Genomic DNA, 25785 nt, shown 5'->3' on the forward strand with positions numbered 1-25785 from the left:
ACCAGGATTGGGCACCACTGTATTAGAAGTTCTAATCTACACTGATTTATCCAGTGAGTCATATTCTCATGCAAACACTGAAAACGGCTTCTCTGGCAAAAGATGAAAAGTTATATTTTTAGTTTTTGCAACGTAATTAAGATGTTCAGTTCGCATTGTCACGGTATTGCAGGTTATTTTAATTTCGCAGTTTTGTAAAATCACAACATCGTTTACAGGTAGTAACTTGAGCTTTGAACCCGGAACCTTTGTGAGAAAACCCGATTGAAGTCGGACATATTTTAAAGGGTACAAATTAGACATGCGCAGTTGGCACCAAAACGGAAAATAGACGGCGCTCATCATTCAACTGTTTGCGCTTTCAAAATATTATCAATTAAAAATTCAAACGTTTGCTGTATTTACCACCAACAAAGCTTCGCTACAGAATAAAATACGTCCTTATTTTTGACATTTTTGCCGATTTTGCTTCCTCCGTGTGACGGCATGAGCATGTTTTCATCCCAAACCTCGTCGTTCCAAGATTCAATCGACGTAGAGGAAAGAGATGACTTTGACAGCGAAGAAATTGCTGGTTACAGCCAGAAAATCCAACTGAACTGCTACTACACCATCTATCTTTATCAAGGCACAAGGTATTGATTCATATCACTTCTCCCTTGTTGTCGCAGTTCTCAATCTGTTTTTACTGGGCTGTTGTAATTGTGCAAACATTTCTATCATAAGATGTTTTTACTCTGCATTCTCTCTCCCTAAATACAAGGTGGTAATATTTTTTGGCATGCAATCATTGTTGAGTTCATGATCCTCTGAGTTATTGTGCTGGAGCTGTCTTTTTTGCAGATAAAAGCCTCATTTATGCATGAAAGTTAAACGCAGGTGATGAGTAAACTGTTGATTGTCTTAGATCTGAGTCCTCTGGGGAAAATGGGGCATGGAGCCAGAGACGTGCAGACTCCACAACCAGTCAGGATGACTTTAGGTAACACAGGAGCCATCCGCTTTACCTTCTTCTTGCTTTCAGTGGTCGTTTCTCTTTGGCTTTTTTTTTGGTTTGTTTTGCATCAGTGTGTCCACGGGCTGCCTCAGGGAAATCCATCAACATGGAATCAGTGCTGTCGTCACGCGTGGTTTTGTTTTGGTTGATCTTTGGTTGAAGTTACATTGCTCTCAGCTTCCTGTCTATCTGAATAGTGAATGCAACCGTTGAATTTCTGAGCACAGTGTTGTGTTTCTCACCTGGACACAGTTACAGATCAGTGACTCAGTTGTTTGGTGTGTTTTTCGGTGCTTGGCTACCAGTCATCCGCTTCCTCCATCTCTTCTCCATTGACTTGAGTGGCTTTCAGGCTCGTTGTCACCTTTCACAGGCTGCTTGAGCTCGTACTGACCGTGTGCTTCACCCGCAGCTTGACACTGATCGACAGCAGCCTGCCGTCAGAGGCAGAACCGGAGCTGCGGACCTACATTTCGAGGAGGCTGAGCAAAGGAGCCTTGCTTGGAGGCATGGGAAACATCGCCACCGTGGACCTCAGGTACTGTTTTTCAAACTTCCAGACAGCGTTTGAAAGCAAAGACGTCGAGTCGACATATCTTGGTCTGTTTTACACTGAGCCATGGTGGATTATTTCCAAGTCATTTAAAAGGTTTAGCAGGAAACAACAACTCAGAGTTCAAGGGAACATTTGTCTCTTCTTTGCAGTATTCCAGAGCAGGCAGTCGGCTGCTATTGCTGTCTCGTGGAGCAGGAAAGGTCTCCTGAACAACCGGACGCTGATGGAAATGGATATGTCATCTGCTTCATGGGGGGGTCTGAAAAAGGACTCAACTTATATCCTTTTGTGGAAGCAAACAAAGTCACAACCAGTGTTATACATGTAACTGGTTGAAATACTTTTTATTGCATCATCGTTTTTCCTCTTTCATTAAAAAAAACCAAACCAACACGAGGCCATTTTGTTTTTAATTCTTTGACCAAAGCCACGTTTAGATTAGAACTCGACAAATACGTCCAAGGCTTGCACAGCAGCCTCCAAACACCAGAGGTACGAGGACCCCAAAAACACGGCTTCATATGTCTTCGTTGTTTTACTTCTGCGTGTAAAGGTCTCACTGTGTGTTTTTGTAGCTGCAGAACCTCGAGACAGAAGTGCGCCCCTATCTGAGCCGGTGGTTCGAGGAGTCCGTGATGCACATTCATCGAGTGGTGCAGCTGGTTCAGAGCAACATCAGCTTCCTGCTGCACGCCGTGAGTCCTCTCGTGCCGTCAGAGTAGAACGATTTAAGCTCCAAATAAAGGGTTACACAGCCACACATGTTAATTATTTTTAGTGAGTTTGCTTTTATTTATTTTTTGAAGTCAGCACCATATTGCAGAAATGTTGTGGCAGGGAGATGTTTCCCTTCATGTTGCATCGTTAACAACCCTCTCATTCATGTTTGATCTGGGGTTTCTGACCCTGCGGATGTTCTCAGTGTGTATAAACCAGACTTTTAGAGCAGGGGTCATGTTGAAATATGAAGGAGCTGTTTTGTGCTGGAACATATAAAGTGTTCTGGATGGCAGTATTTGAACCTACAAAATTGATATAAACTCATTAACGGTTGTGCATTCCTTCAAGGAATGCATATCACCCGCCACCTTTCACGCTCGAGATTTAAACTCAAATCTTCTTATGCTGGGAAATCAGACTTATAGCTGTTTCGGTGAAACCTTGTATATGACGTTAAGCACAGTTTAATGTGAGATCTTGCAAGATGTGCTAGAGTGTGTCGATAATGACTCTCAGCTACTACCACCTTTAAAATTTGTAAAACTGAGTTATAGTCATTTTTGTGGCGGCTATGTTAAATTGTCCGACCTCAAAATGTTAATCAGTTGCAGATGTACAATCAGTGTTTACTTTTTGAGAGTAGAACTAAATCCAACCCAGTGGTTCTTGAGATATTTTGCTAACAGACATATGGTGTTGATTTGAGCAGTTATTTTTAGTAACGCTGAAGTGTAAGGTGTAGTGCTCAGAGCATGCGTTGGGAATGACTCACCTACTGCAACAATAAAATTTAGCTCAATATCTGTGAAACTGGCAGAGCTGTAGCCATTTTTGTGTTGACTAAGGTCACTTAGCTGTGGCGGCCATCTTGAATTGGGTTGACTCCAAAAGTTAATCAGATGTAGATGTACATTCATGATTACTTTCTGAGAATTTCATTCAAATCTATTTTGTTTTTCCCATGTGAAGATTACTCTAAATTCTTTTAATCTTTTAAGAATATTCTGTATGATTAATCTTTAACTCCAAATTTAGTGATGTGGGAAAAAACTGCACAGCTCCTCATTTATCTTTAGGAAACTCAAAACCCCCTTCAAGGAGTCTTTCTTTTAAAGACAGTTTTTCAGGTCATAGTGTCCCTCAAACTTAAACAGACTCATCTTTTCTCTTTAAATGCAGCTCTTGACAGGAAAAGTGTTACTGTGGATACTCTGCGAACTGCTCCTTTAAATCCGCATTTTCTATATTTGCTAAAAAGTTTCATTTGGTTCAGTTTTTGTGCAAAAAAACAATTCTGTGTGAACTTCCTTCGTACAGGCTCTGAGTCACACACATGTGGAAGTCATCAATTCAGACGAGAGGACAAAGGCTGACGTGTCCAGGTGAGTTGCGTGACAAGCCTCGCATAACACTTCCACGCATGTGAACACCTGGACTACTAATACGTGTGTGGGTGTGTGTCAGGTTCATCAAAGCAGCCAGTCTGCAGGGTCTGTCCCAGCAGGACACCACGTCGGCCTCTCTGTGTAAAGCCATCTCAGAGGACACTCAGTCTGACCTGCTCATCGACTGCTCCACCAGCCCACCCACGCTCACAAACACCCGTAGGTCAAACACCCGACTGTCGTCTGAGAGCTTATTCATGGTTTCTACACCTGCAGGGTTATAATGGATCGATATCGTTTTGAGTCTAATAAAGACGCTGTGTTCCCCTCAGTCAGTAACAGATTCTGCGACGGCTGGATTCAGGCGTTTCTAAATGCCGCCGAGCGCTGCAATCCCTTCCTGCTCCGGCAGATCCTGGAGAACTTCAAACTTAAGGTGAGGGATATGCACGGATGGAAGTCGAAGTGGCACTTCTTTTTTTTATTTATTGTTTTGGTTCTGCAGGCCATCCAGGACATGAACGGCTTGAAGCGCTTCGTGCGGCAGGCCGAGATGAGCCACTACGCCCTGTTTCGCTGCACCCAGTTCCTGCAGAGCTGCGGCAACGGCGACGTGCTGCTGCAGAACGCCCGGGCGGAGCACAGCGACCTGCCCGAGGCCTGCAGCATCATCAGCGTCCTGGAGGAGTTCCTCAGCGAACAGAGTCAGGCCTGACTCGCTCACACTCACACGCACATAAAGCAACACTACGTATGACCTAAAGCTTCAGATTGTCTGATTTAAAAACAGACAAAAGGCAAGGGATCAGTTTAGAAAATCAACAGCTACATGCATGAAATAAATTCAGCTATAAACCATAATTACCACAGGATGGTGCTTAAAGTGATTATGTTCTGTGACACTCTGTACAAATGTCTTTTTTTTGTATTAATTTGTTTTGTTAATGCCACTACACTGAAAACAGTAAGAAATGTGTTTAGTTAATAGGTGAGGGTGTAAAACGAGGCATAGCAATGAAGGTAAACAATAGCTTCACACTTTTGTGTTTAAAGCATGTATATAAAGATTTAACAAACCAAATATTTATAGTGTTGCTGACAAAGAAGTGACTCCAAATAGAGCTTATACTGATTGCTTATTTAATGTACAGATCAGGCTTTAATCTTTTTCTGCATGTTATTTAATTATTGATTTTTCTTTAGAGAAGAATGTACAAATCACTTTTATGCATCGCTTGTTACATAGGCCCCGTTTTGGATTAATCTCAGCCTGAAATCTGCATTAATATCTTTATGTTGTAAAATGTCTTCATCAGATTAGATTTAATGTCTGTTTGTGAATATTTACACTATGTAGTTTATCTGCTATTTCTTTAAGTATGGAATGAATTACTGAATACATTAAACTAGCTAAGTGTAATTTCTTTCTGTATTTTTAGATTTTTTTTCATCTGATCATTCCCATTAAATTAAATCCAAAGTACGTAACTGAGCAAAACAGATGTTTTAAGCTGTGAACCAGATGTGTAAATAAGTTGTTTCGTTGTAAAGTATAAATTGATCAGTGTGTGAATACTTTCAGGTTCTCTGCAGCTATAAATAATTCTGTGATTCTCTGTGAAGGAGTTAAAATAAACACATGAAACCCTCATCGCATGGTTGTGCATCTCTTTAAGCCCATAAAAACATTGACAAGATAAACATATTTACATTAAAAAAACAAAACAAAGCAGATTTTAGGGAGTGGTGTAGTCATCTGCACAAGGAATAAATGTAAAATGAAACAATTAATTTATATTGCTGACATCCTTGAACTTTTCTTCATATTTTCCAGTAGGTTTCTTCTTGGTTCTGCTCATCTAAAACCAAACAAAAAGCTGAGAATAAGTATTTACAGCTGCTGCGCCAACACATTTAGACACAAACAAGTTAAACGATACCTTGACAGTGATCGTAACTCCTCTGAATACAGCTTGGCACGTCGTAGATGCAGTCTGTAGGGTTGGGTTTGGGCAAAACGTGTCCAAAAATAAAATAAAGAGAAAATTGTTTATTATTTATGACACAAAATAAGCCACAGTTTTGGATCTTCTGTCACCTTGAGGTTCAGCAGAAGTCCTGTAAGACTGAGGGAAGTCGTACACGACATCCTGCATCTCAGGTAAACGGGCGTCACACGGGCCTAAAAGCACAATACACCACTTTAGACGTCAACATGTTGTGTTACAGAGTCAGAGCTGTTTAAAGTAGATTTATATACTTCTTCTGGAAGGTAAGACATCATAGAGGTTCTCTTGTTTGTCTCTGTAGCTCCACTCACTGGACTGAGGATCGGTGACTATAGGATCTGAAAAGGAGGTTTTTAGAGATCAAACAAATTCTCAACATGAATGTGGTCGTCGTGAATTGTTACCGTTGGGATTTCTGGAGTTTAGGGGCCGTTGTATGTTCTGGTAGATGTCCTCCTCGCTGTGTCGCTCCTCAGGCGGACAGGCGGGCGAGGTCATGTCCTCCGCCTCGGCGTAGATGTTCTCCGAGGAGGAGTAGGTGGAGAGAGGCCGGGCGGGCGCCACCTCCATCACGCTGTCGCTGTTCAGCCTCTCTCGCTGATCGTACTCCTCAAACCTGAGGGGCAGAGAGAGAGACGTGGAGAGGAGAGGTTGGTGTCCATCTGCGAGGAGGAAGGAGAAAAATCCGTCAAAACGTGGCTTACTCTGTGACTTTGGCATCAAAATGACCGGAGGAGGACAGCTGCATGGCCTGCCAGAGGTGTCCAATCCAGTCTTTTCTGAGATCTGCCGTCTCTGCAGCCTACACACACACACACACACAGCGGTAACAGTGTTGGTTAGGGTTAGGCTGCAGATCCACAGACGTCAGCTCACAGATGAACGCTCAGCGGCGACTCACCAGCATTTTCCTCTTCCCGTTTGTCATGACGATTTCAAACAGGAAGGGCTTCCTGTCCGTTTTCTGGATCTCCCGCACCGACTGCACCTGCTCCGACAGGGGCACAGTCACGAGCTTCAACAGATCCGTCTCATCAGGTTCAAAAAACCAAAACAGATGCACCAACAGCAGAGGAAGTATAACCACACCGAGGTTCCAGCTACAGAGAGTAAAGTTGGTGCATGCACAGCTTTACTTCACTAAATGAACCCATGAAAGTGTGCAAAAGGTTCAGGAGACGGATTCTGCTCTCCTGCTGTAAGAACGACGGACCTGAGGCGCAGCAACACGAGTCGAGGTGGAAAATAAAACCAGGTTTCCAAAAAACAAACATTTTACAAAAGAATACTAAAAAACCACATGGAACAAAAAGTAAAACGATAAAAGCAAAACTTCAGTGTTGCATTGTGTTATATTTTCAGAAATGTTTCTGCGTCAACACTTCAAGTTCAAGACATTTCTGTGCCGTTTTACATGTTTGTTTTTTTTTTGTTTCTAAATCCAGTAATTTTTTACCATAAGATCACAACATAAAGGCATCTAAAAATCAATTTTTCAAACTTTTTAACTTTCAACCCACCAAATGAAAGCTGTGAGGGTTAAACAGGATCAGTGTTTTCCTCTCGTTGTAGCAGTTAAAGCTAAATCTGCTCAGTTAAAGCTAAATCTGCTCCTGGTAATCATTTATAAAGTTAACACCTCACCCACTACACTGGGAACCACTGGCTTAAGAGTTTTAGTGAAAAAAAATAAACATTCTCAGGCAAAATAATCAGGATTATTAGCAGCTAACAAAATCCCGAAACAACCAGAACCCACAGACGCGCGCCTGTGCATAATCCAAGCATGAATGAAATAAAAATGTAAAATATTTGCAGAAAACGTTTATAGCACTTTGTCTAAAGCACAATGCTGTTTACTTCACACAACAAATCATTGGCAAAATACGAGAAGTGAAAAAAGGTGCAAGGAAGTCCCAAATTTAGTGCTCAATAATGTGATTTGTTTTTTTTCCTCTTTAGTCAAATAAACGTGACTCAGAAGAGACCTGAAGGTGTGCCAGCAAATTATCATAACAAGGGTACTGCTTAGAGGATTTGTTTTTAATCTCAGCTTCATCATAAATGCAAGAAAGTGAAAGTAAACAGCAACAAAAATTAAATAGAAGAGAATAAATAACAACAAAGAGCGGACGACTCACTCTGTAGATGTAGTAGTATCCTCTCAGGTGAGACTGCGAACAAGAGCAGGTTAGTGTATCAGTAAGAGTCAATAAGAGGTTCATTAACGGGTCGTCTGAGGCACTCACAGCGCTGCCGTTCTTCTTCGTGTAGAAGAACAAGGTGGTGTTTTGAAGCCTGAACCAATAGGTGACCCATCTTATTTTCTGTCAGAACAAAGAGCAACCTGTTCAAACACCAGCTCACAGCACAGAGATGGGCAGAAAAATAAAATAGTAACTTACCAAAGTGTCTTTTCTTTTCTGTAAAAAGCCCTCGAACTGTATCTTGGTTCCATCCACAGACATGTTAGCCCTCGGCAGACGGTAAGTTCACACTGTGGCTGGCAGGTTTTCTGTTTTCACTCCATCTACCTGGTCGTCTGGCGCCACTTCCTCCTTGCACGGGCTGAGCTCAGGGCTGCGAGGTTTCATTGCTTACTCACTTCTCTATTTGCCTCCCACTGAAGCCCCACTTAGTGACAACAAGAGCAGATCTGCTCGAACCCTCACCCAATCATGGTTGCAGCTCCGAGGGGACTTTCACACACTTTTTCTGGTAAAAAAAAAAATCTGCCGTGATCTCACCAAAAACACACACACACGAACGCAGCCGTGCCCGGTAATACAGTCCTTTATTGTAAATGCTGGAAAAGAATATGGTGAAGAAACACTTTGATAGTTTTTTTTTTTTCAAAAGTGGGAGAGATGTCCTGCGCGTGGTTTGGTCGTTCAAAACTTAATGAAAGCTTAATTTGAAGAAAAAGAACAAAAAAAAAAGCTGTCATAAATGATGAGCTATGAAGACAGCTTTGATAATACTGAATACAAAACAGACTTGTTAATAAATTAACACACACAAAACAAAAAAAAACAACAATAAAACAAGTACATGACGTCCATCCTGGTGATGGAGGTGGCACCGTTTGTCCTCAAAGCTCCTGTCGATGATGGTTTTTGGCTTGTGACGCTGCTCCTACACTTCCTAAATGCACACGTATGTAATATGCTGCGTATACAACAACTACACACCGATTCAAGTCCCTTTGTGATGCTTGCGTTTGGCTGCTTCTCTTCTGTCTCCAAATATCTAACTAAACGAAGACCTGAGGAGAAAACGGAAAAATAAAATAAACAGGACCGGATCGGGTCACTTAATCCAGAGACTAATGCTACTCTCTAATCTCATCAAGACTAAACCAAAAGACATACAGGATGTATTTAAAAACAGGGAGAGACTGACAAGTTTCCTTTGCTCACAAAATACTCAGAAAGCCCACGCTCTCATATAAAACGTTTGTTTCTTGATCGAGTTGAGAGCAAAAGGGTGGAGTTTGGAGGCGACGAGCTGGGTTGGTCGGTCGGGCAGTCGGTTTTTTTCTTTTTAAAAGTCTTTCAGGTGGAAAGAGAAAAGGAGAGAGGAGGAAGTAACCGTCTTCATGCTGCCCGATCACCGCTGCTTGAGAAGTGCTCTGTACATGGCGAAGCCCAACACGGCGAACACCGTGGCGCCGACGCTGGCCCTCAACCAGAAGGTGGAGTTCTTCAGGTCCGCCTGCGCCATGTGCCTGAGAGAGGGGAGAGCCAAGAAACAGACACGGAGACGGTGAGGAGGAGGGAGAGAGGAGTGGAGGGAGGAAAAAAAAAAAAAAAAAGAAGAGGCAGAGATGTTTTCTCTACTATTCAAATCACAGCAGGGCGAGCGCCCGAATGACCAAATGACAAAGCAAAGTCGTGGGCGTTCTCTGGTGAAAAAAAAACTTCCTGAATTTGAACCGCAAAGAATGAAAATGGTCACCCAGTGACCCAGACTGAAACAGGAACACGAGCTTTGTTTTGACATTTGGTTTGAGGAACAGGATCGAACAATACAGCACTACTGGNGGGTGGGGGTGGGGTTAGGTTTTAAAAAGAAGCAGCTTGAATTCACAGCAGGAGGAACAAAACTATCTCTTAATTTTTAGGTTTTCTTTAAATACCAACACAGCCCAGGAGGAATCTGAAAGGAAAGAATGAGCCTGAAAAGCAGAAATATTTCATTCAATTCTTTTTTTCAGGCCGTTTTAGTACTATGTAAAGTATTTCTGTCTTTCCTCTACCGTTTATCTGTGGTCGGGTCACAGGGGGCAACAGGGCCAGGAGGGAAACCCAGACCTCCCTCTCCCCAGCGACACTCTCCAGCTCCTCCTGGGGGATCCAAAGGTGTTCCCAGGCCAGAGAGGATATATAATCCCTCCAGTAAATACTGGGTCTGCCCTGAGGGAGGCGCTCAGGAGCCATCCTAATCATCCGAACCACCTCAGCTGACTCCTTACGATGTGAAGGAGCAGCAGCTCTACTCCGAGCTCCTCCTGGATGATGGAGCTCCTCACCTCATCTTTAAGGCTGAGCCCAGCTGCCCTACGAAGGAAGCTCATTTCAGCTGCTTGGATCTGGGATCTCCTTCTTTCGGTCATGATCCAAACCATCAATAGGTGAGGGTTGGGACGTAGACGGAGCAGTAAATCGACAGCTTTGCCTTCCGACTCAACTCCTGAAGCAACACCCTCCTTACTGCAGACGAGGGACCGATCCGTCCATCAAGGAACAGCTGTTCTGTTTAAGGTCTAGTATATTATTTGAAGGCGTTTTCTATTAGACGAGGCAGGATGCAGGAATCAACTGCACTAACTTTGGAGCTGGCAAGAAATGTACGCAACAGTAAACTTTGAGCGCTTCTATAAAAGAGTGATAATAAAAATGAAGGAGGCAGAAAAAGAGATATAAGATGACCGTATCGCCAACTCTCTCACACACACACCACCACTCGAGGCTAAAATAAAGACCAAACTAGCTGCTGGGGCATCCCTGCACCTGTAGATCTTTAACTTTCTGCCTTTTACCTTTCTGGAGGTACCGGGCTCCTCGTCTGAGGCTTCCACACAAACAGACTCCTCCACGTCTGAGACAGCTGAAACCTCCTCCGACAGCACAGAACAAGCCGCTCCACCCAGCCCCACGGCCGAACCACAGACACACAAACACACGGCCAGCAGGCCAAGAGCACAGGCGCCGCGAAATGATGTTAGCCGAGGCTGCGATGATCAGGTTAGCTGTTGTTCCATTCACTCTTTAAGGCTGGCTGCTCGTGTTTCTGCTTAGTAAAATGTAAAATAGTTACACTCGACCAGCTAAAAGTGGAGTGTATCCTTGTATAAAAATGAACTTAAAATGTTTTATCGTTACCGTTTTCTTCCCGGTAAACTATTCAACTAATAGACGGTTTAAGCACAGACACTCGTGTGCTGAGCTACATTTAAGATTTAACTTCCTTTGACATTTCGTTGCGATTACATCAACATGATGGTTGTTAAAAGAAGCAACAAATGCTCTTATTCGTTTGACACAATATCAACGTTCATCATCATTTGTAACGACTACTGTTTTAACCATTTCTCTCTGTGCGTTTGTATATATACGTACTTATCTTTACCAATAAATAAATGGTTTTGTAAAATATTTTGAATTTCCAATTATTTTTGCTAATAAAGGACCAAAAGGAGAGCGATATTTGAAACCATAGAGCTAAAAATGCTCAAATCAGCATCTAGACAGAGAATTATTTAGTTAACGCAGCGTTCTGGACACATTAATGCTGAATAATTTTATTGTAAGGAGGAGAAACTTGAATTAAAATGTTCTTAACCAGCAGCAGGACACAGGGATTAATTAGGTAAGAAAAACATCATTTCAGTTTCATTTGAGTTTGAGTTTCTTTAAAAACAAGTACACCACATCTATATTTGTTCTGCTAATTCCTGTGAAATATTTAAAAGAATTAATCAACCTGCAGCTTTTTTTAAATTCCAACTTACAGCCGAAGTCTGCCTTTTTAATTGACTTGAAATAAATCATTTTGTAACAAATCTCGTCTGAACGATATCCTCCTACAGCTGCGCAGTCAGACCCCTCCTCTGCAGACCTGCCTCGTTTAGACTCACGCTGTTAACTGATTCAACATCTTCCAAACAAAACGTTAGCGCTGAATGAAACACAACGTCAACCTGGATTAAATTTACACATTATTGTCACAAACATGCACACGTATCACACACTGCTGCTCAGTCTCACACCTTAAACAGCTTTTCACACTAAGGTTAAACAAAAACTCCCCCCAGTGTTTCTCAAAAACACCAAACTCCCTCTGGTGCGATAGCTCCCCATCGCCACTAGAGGCCGACAAAGTGAGCCTTTTTAAGCTTGAATTAAGAAAGAAGCAGAGGAAGCAACAAAAGAGTGTTAAAGCGTGACAACATGCAAGAGGAAGAGGAGGGCGGGCAGCCAGAAACGTGTGTATGAGCACCTACAGAGAGGAAGGAAAAACAGGGGCGAGAGAAGAGGGAGGATGAAACGACAGAATGATTTGTGCAGGTCAATCAAAAACAGAAAAAAAAAAAAAAACACATTCAACAATAAAACAAGCTGCAAATCAAAAATTATTAAGCTTCAACACAGGAGAACACATGCAGGGTTTATTTAATATGAGCAGGGTTTAAAACGTAAACCTGGAAAAAAGGGAAGCTTCTGTGCGTTCAGAGTCGAGCATAAGGAATGAGGACAAAATGAGACTGAAAACGTCACATAATTTGACCCGAAGAATGATTTAACAGACGTGAAGCCTTTTAGATGATTCAGTTTGGGAACAACATTCAAAACATGCAAACAAGAATGAAGTTTTCAGGTAGAATGAAACACAAACCCACAAGACTTGATTGTGTTTCTCTCATTTTGTACGCAAATGATGTGCATGTTAGTCAAAGTTTACAGTTTGCATATCCACTGCAGGTCAGGAAGCACCAAACATCTCCCAAACACAGTTTTCACTGTATTAGGGGAATCAGAAATAGATAAGACACTTGGTTTGGACTAATTCATGATTAAAAGGCACTCAGAGTAAGTGCACTGATCAGACTTTAGAAGAATGGATGAAAGGTAAGGGTTTATCCCCAGCTTGTTGAGTTGCACGCTCAGGCGTCATGCAGCACAGCATTTTCCACGCAGACAAACACCGGTACCTCCCTGGATAAGAATCTGGGTGTCAGCTGACACAGATCGGCCGCACGTCGCCGCGCCGCACCGAACAGAGACCGGCTCGGCTGGGCGGAGCTGGAGCGAAAAAGCCAACACGTCTCAGGACCAAGCGCTTCTCGGAGGAAGGCAGAAAAGTTCCCAGCTAACCGAGAACAACCAGGTTATGTTTGATTCAGCTGCAAGCCATGAACTCTTTACGCTCTGCCTCTTTGTCCTGAAGTTACAGGACCTGAAACTGTCCAGTTGACAGCCACTGGGGGAAAATAAGATTTATTGACTACATCTCACACAGCTTATTCATGCTGGCTTTGTTTTTGTTTACTAAATAATGACATGGTGGAATCTGTTCTGCTTTTGAACACTTGAGGTTAGATTTAAATGCTTTCAGAATCAGATTTTATTTTATTACATCCTGTAATTAATAGATGGTAAACTTTCTTTATCTCATGACTGTAATTCCACTTAGTATGTTTTCATACTTGTCTTAACACCTGATTTGTTTACATGCATTGTTTTGATGATTAAATCTGTTTGTAACCATCTTGTTGTGCTTTATGTTGACTTGGGAACAGGTCTCTCTTGATAAAGAGATGTTCTGCACAATCAAAGGTGACATAAAAATGACAGATTTCTACCAAAGTCCAGGCTGAACGACGCATTTCCTGTCCTAAACGTTCCTGTTTCTGTTGTACTTTAGTTCCTCGGGACAGCTAGAGTAGACGATCTGGATAATTTGTCTTTAAGAAACATAAAATCATCCACAACCTCAGACCCCTGTGCCTGCAGGTGTCTATGTTCCTGAAGGTAAACTGGACCCGACAGTCTCCCAGCTGCTACAGGAGTCCAACAGGTGACAAATAAGAGCCAACTGGAAACAACAACAGCAACATGTTGAGGCGACAGCCACAAACACAGTCAAATTCCTCCTGCTTCTGCTCCTTTTTTCCGTGCAGTGGATATGCGGCGTAAACTGGACCGCTGGTGAGAACTGAAGGGAAGCAGAGGAGCCGTCACCACGGTGACCGAGCTCGGCCCAGTCCGAGAGGATAAGAAACACAAAGAGGAGGAGCAGGGAGTCTAGGTTAAAACACCGGAGCTCGTTCTGTGGATGGACCTGTTGTAAACGACCCTGCGGAGTTGGGTCTTAACGCTGCGCAGCAGCTCCAACTTGAGGAGGTTCTGACACAGGCAATAAGTGCACCTGTTGCAGGAACACATGCAGCGCAGGCGGGCGTAGCTGCAAAAAGACACAGAAATGTGCATATTCACCACCGAACTACGGAAATACGCACCGAACTGCACACAAACAGGGAGGAGAACATCTATTCTGTTTACCCAGTAGGACAGAAAAAAGTGACTTCCTGCTGTTTATCTCTGTTTTACCACGATAAGTCAGAGGAAACTGTAATGAACACTTCATAGAATGGAAGGAAACAAAAAGGCAAGTCATCACACACACAAAACGCATCGTTAAGGTTTCAAATTAAAAACAAAACGTAAAAATCTCTGAGAAATTTATTTAATTTGATCAGCTTTTATCACTAAAGCACCGCAGAGAGCAGGAGGGGAGAAAACTAACAGACCATCTACGCTGCAAACCTTCCAGTTAGGTGTTCCTGGTAAATTTAAAGAAAAGGTTTTCTTGTGCACAGGTCTGTTTACACAAACATCTCTGGATTGTAAGAGCTGAATGATTTTGAGATCTCTAAAAAAAAAATAAACTTGTAATCGTAAAACTGCTATAACAGCTGGAGAAAATGACATGTTTGAGGTGGGTAAAAACACTGATTGGTTTGTAGTTACGGTGTTATAGTTCCTTGACTGATTTTTGAGCAGTGCTGGGTGTGTTTGTGTCAGTAGTGACACCAACTGAGACGGCAGGAAGTAATAAAGATTGTCACAATGTTCACAAGCACAACAATTATTTCATAAAACAGAACTGCAGCTCAGCTCTCCGTGTGTCGTTAGGTTTTTATAAGATAAATTTAAACTAATAAACTGAGATTTATTATGAAGTTTGTATGAGAAGAAAACTAATGAATAAACTTTAAATTGAAATTATACATTTTTTTAGCTGCGTCTTAGACCAAAGCGCCTGCAGTGGGTTGACAGATTAAACATCTTGCTTCCAGATTATTTAGTCCCTGCTGTTTGAGCCAGAGTTCACCCTAAACCACCAAATTTAATTCTCTAGTCTCACTGGTCAGTGGATTCAGAGGCTTATCTGTCATTACTTCTGTTTAAACTAATATAACTAATTAAAGTCCTGACTTGGAGCGCAGCAGAATTCAACTAATGGGATATTAAAACACTAACACGAGATTATGCAGGCAGATCCCTTTAATTACTGATTAATCCACTCTATGATCTAATCTTATCAAAGAGTTTTAAGAAGTTAAGACTCCCTACAGGGTCACTGACCACTGAATGTTTCCAGCAGGAACTTGCATGGATGAAATCAACACTTTATAAGAAACTGGAGACAAAGAACATTGTTTGTTTTGATAGAAAAATCAGGAAACTATTCTTCAAATTCTAATCAAATGCTAACTTGATCTCTTTAGCAGAATGACTCTCTTGCATAAGAACATAAAACGCAGCTGGTTTTAATTTTTTTGCTATTAAGATCCAAGCATCCATCCAGGGGAGAAGTCAGAGAGCAAAGCAAGCCGACTCTGGTGTCTGTACTCACGGATACATGGCCATGGTGGTAAGTCTGGTGTAGAGGTCTTTGCTGGGCGCTTCCGTCGTGTTGCACGTGAACGGCTGAGGTGGGTGGAGCTTGTGCTTGCGGCAGAAGTCGTGCGGCGACAGGCTGTGGTGCTGCCGCACTTCGTGCAGGTCTGACTTGGCTGCAATCACCACACAGGGCGTCTTGCTGTCTATGAAGTATTGCTGTGAAATGGAACCAAGCAGACCGTTAGATCTGACTTTTATCGTGTACGTTGTGACGCTTTGGTCATCTCAGATATTCAGTGGACGCACCTTGTATACTTTAGCACAGTATTCAAACGAGCGGGGGTTGTTGACGTCGTACACCAGGCAGACCACGTCACAGGTCAGGTCCGTTTCAGACAGGAAGTCCATATCTGGCATCACCTCATGGAGCTGGAGGCGGGAGAACAAAGACGCCCCAGGGTCATGTATTAACTTTAATACTAAGTAATGAGTTAACAATAACCCAGAAGGCAGCAGATAAGACGTCTGCTCTGAGTAAAAGGCTCTCACCAGCAGGTACTTCTCCTGACCGTAAACGTAGGTGGTATTAATGGCGTAGAAGGACTTGTGGTCTTCTCTGATCCGTCTCTGTCGCTGCGGTCAGAGATGAAATGAGGAACAATCATTTCATTTTTATTTGAATTGGCTCCAAACAAACCTCCATGGCAGTAACCCAGAGTTCAAAATTAGATCACGTTACAATTGTGAAATAAACCATCAGTATGTGTTGCACAGACCTGCAGGTTCCTGCCCAGGAAAGCTTGAAGGAAGCCGCTTTTCCCGCTGTCTCGGGCGCCCAACACGTTGCAACGAAAGACGCTGCGCTGAGTCTGTTTCTTCTGCAGATCGATGCGCTTGTTACGGGTCACTAAAAGACGCAAAAGTTCGAATCAGGAAGGCATATGGATAAAGGCGACATGTGCATTTTATTTATATCCTCTTGCCTGTTATAGCAGCAGCTTGAGACTCCTGCTCATAGATGATAGAGTAGCCGAGGTAACCCAAATACTCCAGACTCCGCTGCACATCCAAATATGTTGTTAACCTAACAAACGACACACAGGAGTCACGATGAGGCAGAAAGCATCAGCGAGTTAATGAGGAAGTCTGATTTGTGTTCTTGTGTGAAGGTTTCTGTATTATTAGAAACACTCACGTCCACTGGGAGAGGTATCCCTGGTATGTGATCCAATCCTTGTCATTAGTGCACACCGTGTTGTTGACATCTGGACCCCAGGGCATGTAGGGAAACACTTTGAACAAGTCCTTCACCTCCTCCGGTGACAACGCACAGTCTCTGTCCTGGAAAACACACAGAGGTTTTGAAAACTTATTAGTTTTGGACATTATAAGATCAGTAAACATAACACAAATGATTACAAAGAAGATCTTCAACAAAGTGAGCATAAAACTAAATAATCGTGAGGAGATTTTATAAAGACAAAAGATTGAGAACCCACTCACTTTGTCATGTTTGTCGAAGACGCTCTGGAGAAAGAGGTAAGCGTTGTGGTTCAGCTCAGTGGTGCAGTCGGGAGGGATCTTTACCCTGAAAAATAAAAATAAAAACACAAAACACAGACACAAACATTAAATCAGCAGCTGATCCTGGATCACTTTCGTCCAAACAGACATACTGGTTCAGTCTGAGATACAAAAGAAAGAAACAGACAGGAAAAAGGTCAGAAAAAGACAAAAAATGATGACAGTGATGTCAAAAATAATGAGCTTTGGGGGAAAAAAAATATTCACCTGAATCAGAACCCTTAAATGGAATAAAATGTTTCTTTCTTTTTTAAAAAAGTTGTAACCTGAACTAAAAAAACACTTATTATCTTTACTATGAGCTGATTTCTTCTTAGTAACTAAAACACTGATGTTTCTAATAATGGTTGTAGTTTAGAGGATGTCTCATTAAGTGGTGCAGTTTTTTTTTATTCTTTTTAACATTTTATTTATACAGCTTTAGATATTTTGTCTAGCAGCATTTTTATAGCAGTAAAATGTTAAGAATTGTTTCATTATCCTACGTTGTTTATTAAAAATACCTAAAGATCTTTTCAATTATTTTTTTCCAGTTTTGCAAACAATCAGGTAAAGGTCTTGCAATTTGTTAGAGTAATAAAATTAACAAATAATAGTTTGGTTTTTTTGTAAAAATACAACAAATATTGCATTTGATTTCAAAGTAAAGTAATGAACTGTTAATAAATGACAATAAATTCAGATTCTGCAAACATGATTTGCATTCATTTTTCCTTACTTCTCACCTGTTGAGCCGTTTAAAACACCTGCACAGAGAATGAAACGTCAGTCTGCACTCACATGGGGAACAGGTACTCCTGCGTGAGCTCCAGGTCGTCGTCGTAACCAAACTTCCGCAGCACCGTCCACGTGGTCTCGTGTCGACCTCGCTGTATGAAGAGCGTGTGCAGGAACAGAAAGCCTAAAATACAGAGATGACAATCATTCATTTTACAGCCTCCGACAAGACCTTCGAGCAGAAAACAGACCGCACAGTAAAGACCTTTAAGTGTGAGTCCGTTGTCCTTTACGCCGTCGGCCATGTTCCTCCTGACCACATTCTTCACATCCTCTAAGGCCTGGGGTGCCAGCGGTGTATTGAAACATGTTCTCTGTATAAACAGAAAACAAATAAGACGTTAGCATAAACACATTCTCCAGAGGCTTGGCACAAAACAAACAGACCTTTCTTCGTTTTCCTTACTGTAATACCACACAACGTAATCCACTTCTGACTAATACAACATGAGTTGTATAAATTAAAGGGTTAAAGGAAAATCCTCACCTGGAAGAAGTTGAGCTCGTTGTCATTGAGGATACCATCATTGTCCAGGTCAGACACTTTGAATATTCTCGTTAAAGCCTTAACGCAGGAGGGTTTCAGCTGGAACACAAAACAAACAGACATTTAGGTCACTGAATGCATTTCTAACAAAGTCTGATGTCTGTATTGTAGCAGCGTCATCTCCTTACATTTACCTGCAGGATCAAGTACAGCAGCATATTATCAGTTTGCTTTTCTAAATTCAAGTGCTGCCCAGAGATGAACGATTAATTACGAGGTTAAGACAACACAAAGTCACAGAGGTAACTTTCATTCCTTCTACGGCATCCATCACTAGCAGCAGGAACCTGACAAAAATGGTATTAAAATAAGCACATCTCATCTGTTTTCATGCTTCAGTGACAGCTAGCAATAAATAGCCCTCACTACCGCAGAGCCTGAGCTCAGAAAGGCTTTCTAACTGAGGACAAAAGCCAGCATCAGTGGGTGTTTCTCACCTTTTTGTCGACAGTAAAGGAGGCTTTATTATAATGAGGTTACGGCATCCAGTTCAATATTTAATTTGGCTTACAGCTGAACTGTTTCTTTGCTTCTTAGCTGATACGTTAAAGCAAATCACACAAACACTGAGAGTATCTTTTTTCTGTTTTGTTTTTTCTTTACCTATAAAAAGGTTTTCTTCTTTCCAAACCTCACTGCCTAATTGCTCTGAAAAATCTGATTTCTGGTCGTTATTTGACGACGTGGCCCTAAATGTCTGCAGCTGTGATTAAATAATCTGAAATTATGGAGATATTTTTCCTCTACGATAGATTTAAACATATAGAATTATTTAGGACTGATGTGTCCAAGTTTGCTTCAAAGAACAATTATTTACAGACAGTGGTGAGAGCAGCTGTGTTGGACGGTTTGGAGACAAAAAGACAGGAGACAGAACTGGAAGTGTCAGAGCTGAAGATGTTGAGATTCTCCTTTGGAGGGACGAGGATGGACAGGATTAAGAATGAGGTCATCAGAGGTACAGCACAGGTTGAAGGACTGGGAGATAAAGTTAGAGAGGCCAGACTGAGATGGTTTGGACATGTGCAGAGGAGGGACAGTGGGTATATTGGTAGAAGGATGTGAGAGATGCAGCTGCCAGGAAAAAGACAAAGAGGACATGGAGTGAGGACAGAGGATGCAAAAGACAGAGTTAGATGGAGGAGGATGACTCGCTGTGGCGACCCCTGAAAAGGGAACAGCCGAAAGAAAAAGAAGACGACGGCAGAAAGAGCAGATTTGTGAAGTGATAAAAATCACACAGTTTGCAACAACTGTGACATGTCAAAATGCCGAGAAACCACTCAGTGATACCTGATAAACCACCAGTATTTACTGTAAACATGTGAAAAGTCTTCTGTGGCTCACCTCCTTCTCCTCCGGGCAGTACAGGGGTCCTGTCGGGTGGAGAACAGCCTTCTGGGCGTAGTAGAAGAGCTCAGAGATGTTCTTCAGGTTTTTGGCAGAACACTAAGGAAAAGAAATATTCATTCAGTCCAGTTCTTGTAACGTTAAGGCCATCTACAGAGATCTGAACTAATAAAGACCAGCACTCATGCAGAATGCTGATAAATCATCCGGTTAGTTTCTTCTCTTGCTGCATTAAACTTCAACTTCACAACAATCCAGGGACAGATTTTGTATTTTGTGCTCCAGCTGTATTTATTATTCAGAATCAACAAATCAAACCAGACATCAGACAAAGCTCTAGTGTAAAACTTTATTATAGCAGTGATGTTTCAGGTAAAACTCCTCACTTTGCTACTTGATAATCTGAAGACTGGTGCTGTGACTACTGTTAATTTAGTTTTGAACAAAAGCTTTGTCTGGTGTTAGGATATACAGTATATATATATATATATATATATATATATATATATATATATATATATATATATTTTGCATGTACTTTAATGTTTTGCAGTAATATCTCACTGGGCTGCAACTGTTGGAAACTATTTTGTAACTCAAAGTTCTGAGAAAATTGGGAAACCTTTGCTTCAGGGCAGTGAGGCACTTCCTTTAAATGCAGGTATTACTCATAAATTACTAGTTAGTTTGCAAACCATCACTCTCCATGTTGAAATTCTGACTGTAAGGACAAACTCTTTCTTCACCATAAATCATCAAACTCTGGTTACAGGAGGGTCAACAACAGGACAATAAAACTGTCTGGAGTTCTGACAGCATCACAAATAACAACCACTAACTTAGCACAGAAACAACCACATTTTAGCTACAGAATAAAAGCTTTTCTTTGTTTAGCTTGCATTTACTTTCTGGCTTTTACTCTAGTATTAGCTTAAAAAGCTTCTTCCAGCCCAGCCTGAACACTGAGACAGAAGTAAACCACAGCTCGACATATTTTAAATCAAGCTCTGCGACAGTCCAGCTCTGAGCCAGCTCCGTGTGTGCCGATCCTCACGTCCTCTTCATCTTCCTCTTTTAACTTTGTAACTAATCTGGGAGGGAGGGAGGCATGACTGAGCTGCCTCGTGCGACAAGGAGGGAAATTTGAATTGAGCAGCGACGCAGATTCCAGCTTGTCAACGAGTTTTAACCTCTAAGCTCAGGGCGCGGTAATATAAACCCGTTAATGACTCAGTCAGAATGTAAATAACGTCAGGATCTGGACTCGAGTTAAGGAGCTGCAGGGGGGGCTTTCACCCTGAACTCAGGTTTTTTTTGCGCTCACACGTTTACAAACGTTAACCTCGACACATAACTGAATATGCTCTTAGAGCATGACAGCGTCGATGTTTTACCTCTACACAGGTCTCTATGTCCTGGTACTGGTTCATGATGGGCAGGATGGTCTCCATGCTGCTGTGTTCCACCAGGTCAGACTTGTTTCCCACAAGAATCAGCGGCACCCTGCAGCAGGTAATGGATCAGGTTAAATAAATCAACTAAGCACAACAAAAATAAGTGTTTGCATTAGTTAGAACATATTTTTGTCCTGGTTTGCATCTCTGTAACCCTGACACAGGCTGAAGGGTAGCTTTTATCAGCCCTATGTGACATTAAATTAACCAAATATCCATTAATGACAATACACACCTGCTATCCTTATCTATTCTGTCGTTTATAAGAGGAATCCAGTGGCTCGTCACCTTGGAGAGAGAAATTACAGCTTCAGCTTTTTAGCTAAACAAATAAATGTAATATTCACAAAGAAAGATTAACAATATTCAGCTTTTAGACAATGATTATCTGCACTCACCTTTTCAATCGACTTCTTGTTGTTAACTGAATAAACTATGCAGATAACGTTTGCCTTTAAAGACAAAAGGCTGTTAGTGTATGTAAATATATACTATTAGAAACGCTAACATCAAGATTTTAATTAAACCTACCTTGGAGATTTCTTGAAATAGCTGCTCTTCTGACTGTTCTGCTTCTAAACGTTTAAAATAAAAAAAAGGGAGTTGTTAGTGCAGTTTTTCCACATATTGTGAGACTTTCCTGTTTCAGACTCATTCCTGTTTAACTCGTTTAGATCTAAGGACTTGCCTCAGGAACCTTTCTACAACCTGGAAATACTTGGAAAACCTAAAAATGTCCACAAAAACTTGATTTCCCAGCTTAGAAACGTTCAAGAGGTTAAACCATGGCCTTCTGTGTGAGTTACTGACTAGTTTTCAGTTCAGAAGTTAAAGATGCATCAACAGCAGCAGGTCCTAAATGGTTAAACAAGAGCTGGAATCATTAATGCATCCCTTTAAGTGTTTCCATTAGGTTCTCCTCCTTTCTGCAGCCTGTGTCTGTATGTCAGTGTTTGTTGTGATATGGATACCTGAGTAGTCCACGATGTGTGTGGGCACCCTCTCCGGGGTGACATCAGCTGGAATAGTTATCTCCTCGGCTCTAAGAGGAACCTGGAAGACAAATTTAGGACCAGAACCGAGCATCACGGGGCTGATATTTTTACACTCTGCTATATGTGCACACAAGCAGGATATGTGTCTGCGTACAACAAGCAGCCAGCGTCTGATAATACGTACCTCATCAGGAAACTCCTCACTGACCAGAGACATGATCAATGACGTCTTCCCCACTTTGGCTGCAGAGGCACACACACAAACACACAAAAAAAACATTACAAATATTTTACAGACAGCAGCACATTTTTACTGACACTTCTGGGTAAATTATGAAGTGAAGAAGGTTAAGAGCTGCGACAAAGTGCCACGAATTATAACGAACGCTCGAGTTACTGCAGCACAGAACATGCTGACAACATAAAGTGGAGAAATATAGACAGGAAATGAGTCCACCATATCCCTCGAGCTGGAGTCATAAACAACTTAACTCTGTCCTACAAATTTCAACTCTTTTTTGTTTTGTTTTTTTGTTTTATATCTTAGGAAATGTAAAGCTTCAGCAAAAAAGGTCATACAGTAAATTCAAATTACATTCAAGTCTGTTTGGAGCCAGCAGGATTGAACAATTTGTTGTTAACAGCAAAGCACAACGCTTCGATAAATGTAACAATTACTGAACATCAGAGTAAAACACGGTGCCTTAAACTACCTCTGAACCAGAAAGTTGTCTCGCTTTTTTACATTTTGTACCACTAAAAACTTTAAAAATCTGGATTGTTTTGAAAGGAAGCCATCAATGTAAACTTATAAATGTAAAACGAACATCTTTTATTACATCTCTTCAAAGAACTAAACCAAGCAGATAAAAAATGTTTGATTTGACTCCCAGACTTCAGATCCTTTTCAACCCTTTGTGGCCGAAAGCTAAAACATTTATTCTGCTGTTTGCACAATCTTTTTGTAGCAGAGAAGAAAAATTAACACATCAAGTCTTTTACTTTAAGAAAGATCTACTTGCAGATGCAAACAAAAAATGTTTTAAATAAATTAAGTGTTTATGTTCCTGATCAATGTGAACGTTTCTACACTCCAACTAAACAACCAAATAAAAAAAACTGATAACTTGTGACTAATATTTGTAACTGTATCAGTAGTTTGTAGTACTACTTCCCTCTCGGTACCTGAAGAAAACAGCTGAGTAAATAAACAAACTAAACCCGCTGCTCTCTGCAGCACACATCAGATGGCACGTAGTTTTTGGCTGCTGCCGTCTCAGTAACAGTCCAGCTGGACCGAGGCAGAAATGAAATATAAATAGAGGCAACAACATGTCAGGAGAACAAATGCACAAGGTGAAACACAGTTTGGAAGCATGGGATTCAATCACTGCAAAGTCCAGCAAAAAGGTCAACATTTTGTAATCAGGCAACTATTTACCCACCCCACTGTGGGGAAACGGGCGTTCCAACAAAACCACGGGCAAATCAAAGCAACATTTATGAAGAACCCTTTTAAAAATATAAATATTTGTTTCATAAACTCATACTTTATCTGCTACAGAAAAGATTAGATTTTTAGATTCCTGACTTTATGTGAACACTTTTCCTTGGACCTTCACAAAAGAGGGATTCCTGATTTAACTAAGGGTTCACAGAGCGTGCAGCGCATCAAATCCTTCATTAAAAAATATGCACAATCTGCCACAGGAAACAGCTGCAGCCCAGTTTAGAAATGGTGACAGCCAATCAGAGCGGTCGTCCTCGATGGTCTCAGCCAAGACATCCAGGTAGGGTCGAATGATACTAATGTGGATTACTGTGACGACAAGATCAGCCGCGATAAAACAACATGTCCTGTCCTGTCCTCTCTCTACGTGTTGGCTGTGGTCATTTAGTGGAAAAGGAAACCATCTGATTATCAGATTTATAGTTTTTTGCCTGCGGTTTGTGTCAGCAGTTGTTTTTAATCCTTTGTAATGTTGGTTTTGTGCACAGAGATGCTGTGATATTAATAAATCCTAGGTATTATGAAGCAGCCCTAATCTATGTACAGTTTAGATGCCATTTAGACTATTTTCAACCCCAAACTTACTACAATACTAGCATGATTAGCAGCAGGATCATCAGTGTTGTTCCTGTTAATATGTTTAACAAATGGAGCCGGATTGCTCTGTAGATGTTTGCTGATTAAATAATTGATCCATGATGTTTGTGCCTAATGTAGGTGAGATAAAAACAAACCCAGTATCTTATAAACACTGTCTTTTCCTTCAGACCTTTATGCTGTCTGATTCTAAATTAATCATTCCCATTCAGCTCATTTCTTGTTACCCTAATTAATATTACCATGTGTAACTTTGTTGTCTATATTTAAGTGGTTAACATCACAACAATCAAACAAAAGGTGGAAAAATTAAAGAGCCTTTTATTTAAAACACCGAAAGTTGAAATAATTAAACAAAGGCTGGACCATGCAGTTCAGACTAATCTGACCCAGAAACAAGATTTTTCAGATGCCTAATGCAAACAATACTCTCAGTAGATCTAAACACATCTTATAATGCAGGGTTTTTGACTTATTTCACAAAAGCACCTAATGTCTGTTCTAAACTTGATGTTTGATACAGATAATAAGTAATATTATTTGCTCATGTTGGTAAGATATTACATCAGAAAGTCTGGAGAAGAGCACCTCAAGGCAAATATTACAGAAATACAGGGAGGCTCAGAGCCTTTGCTTGCACAAGAACTAGTTTTAGGACCTAATTTACCATTAACAATAAATGCTGAGCACTATGTGTTAGTAAAAAAAACAATTCTAGTAGTTTCCTTCAGGCTCGGCGTGTCTGAATAAATCTCAGACTTAAAAAAATCACAGATAAACCTGCGACTTACGTTCCCCGACGAGCAGTATCCTCACGTCCTTTCTCATGTTTTCACTCGTTTTCCCTCAGCAGAAAGGACGGTCTTTATCGTCTCATGAAGTCCTCTGAAGCCGTCCTCCTCCTCCGGCAGCAGTAACCGAACCTCGGGCCCTCCCGCCGCTGTCAAACGCTCCTTTGTAGGGCAAAACGGACGGACAGCTTCCGGCGCTCCCTCGTCTTTTCTTTGCACTTTTCTTCAAACTTCAGAATATCGGCTCGACATAAATACGATTTAAAAGCTCGCCTACTCCCTATCTGCCTGTATTTTCACATTAATGACAATCATTTCGGCGCCAGCAGCTCATTTCGCAGTGGACGTTAACGTGCGCATGCTCAGACTGCGGCACCGGGTTTCTACGGCAAGCTGCCCAGGACAAAATGGTCACAATTCCAAAAAATAAAAAACTGCTGTGCTGCCCTCTGGCGACGAAAAGAGGAAGTGCACTTAATAACATCTCTAGAAAAAAAAAGATTTTACTACAAATTAAATTGCTATTTTATAATTTACTAACTCTAATTGCGGTGTAATATAATTTAATTGAAATGAACTGTATTGAACTGAATGACCTGGACTAA

At 41.3% G+C, this 25785-nt stretch overlaps 3 protein-coding genes across 6 annotated transcripts; 1 reads left to right on the forward strand and 2 right to left on the reverse strand.

Annotated features, from left to right (window-relative positions):
* The first annotated feature begins 33 nt into the window (after positions 1–33).
* On the forward strand, positions 34–5309 carry lg12h17orf75 (linkage group 12 C17orf75 homolog). Of its 2 annotated transcripts, XM_017421956.3 has the most exons (10): positions 40–635; positions 908–982; positions 1410–1535; positions 1703–1831; positions 1985–2045; positions 2129–2248; positions 3591–3655; positions 3738–3877; positions 3991–4094; positions 4164–5309. In XM_017421956.3, exons 1-10 carry the CDS (start codon positions 487–489, stop codon positions 4371–4373), a joined length of 1179 nt encoding a protein of 392 aa, XP_017277445.1. In that variant the 5' UTR covers positions 40–486; the 3' UTR covers positions 4374–5309. The 2 variants fall into 2 exon arrangements, with proteins under 2 accessions (XP_037834457.1, XP_017277445.1); XM_037978529.1 differs by lacking the exon at positions 908–982 and having other exon boundaries at positions 34–635.
* LOC108239314 lies at positions 5310–8109 on the reverse strand. Its single transcript, XM_037978530.1, has 9 exons — positions 8073–8109; positions 7917–7994; positions 6569–7841; positions 6372–6469; positions 6072–6283; positions 5919–6005; positions 5757–5840; positions 5599–5652; positions 5310–5517 (listed from the first exon to the last, which is right to left on the reverse strand). Exons 3-9 carry the CDS (start codon positions 6593–6595, stop codon positions 5480–5482), a joined length of 600 nt encoding a protein of 199 aa, XP_037834458.1. The 5' UTR covers positions 6596–7841; positions 7917–7994; positions 8073–8109; the 3' UTR covers positions 5310–5479.
* A 335-nt stretch (positions 8110–8444) lies between these two features.
* Positions 8445–25563, reverse strand: rhot1a (ras homolog family member T1a). 3 transcript variants are annotated; one of them, XR_005233816.1, is made up of 20 exons: positions 25181–25563; positions 22467–22525; positions 22259–22340; positions 21819–21862; positions 21686–21739; positions 21523–21575; positions 21228–21336; positions 19831–19932; positions 18424–18522; positions 18142–18250; positions 17940–18060; positions 17079–17163; positions 16771–16916; positions 16559–16659; positions 16352–16482; positions 16125–16208; positions 15882–16004; positions 15589–15791; positions 10709–12971; positions 8445–9394 (listed from the first exon to the last, which is right to left on the reverse strand). XR_005233816.1 is itself a non-coding variant. In XM_017421955.3 (20 exons), the coding sequence occupies exons 1-20, from the start codon at positions 25215–25217 to the stop codon at positions 9277–9279; spliced, it is 1983 nt and encodes a 660-aa protein (XP_017277444.1). In that variant the 5' UTR covers positions 25218–25563; the 3' UTR covers positions 8445–9276. The 3 variants fall into 3 exon arrangements, 2 of the variants coding, with proteins under 2 accessions (XP_017277444.1, XP_017277442.1); XM_017421955.3 differs by lacking the exon at positions 10709–12971 and adding an exon at positions 14011–14133; XM_017421953.3 differs by lacking the exon at positions 10709–12971 and having other exon boundaries at positions 25181–25561.
* Positions 25564–25785: the final 222 nt, after the last annotated feature.

This window comes from Kryptolebias marmoratus, linkage group LG12 (genome assembly GCF_001649575.2).
Source record: "Kryptolebias marmoratus isolate JLee-2015 linkage group LG12, ASM164957v2, whole genome shotgun sequence".
Lineage (NCBI taxonomy): Eukaryota > Metazoa > Chordata > Actinopteri > Cyprinodontiformes > Rivulidae > Kryptolebias > Kryptolebias marmoratus.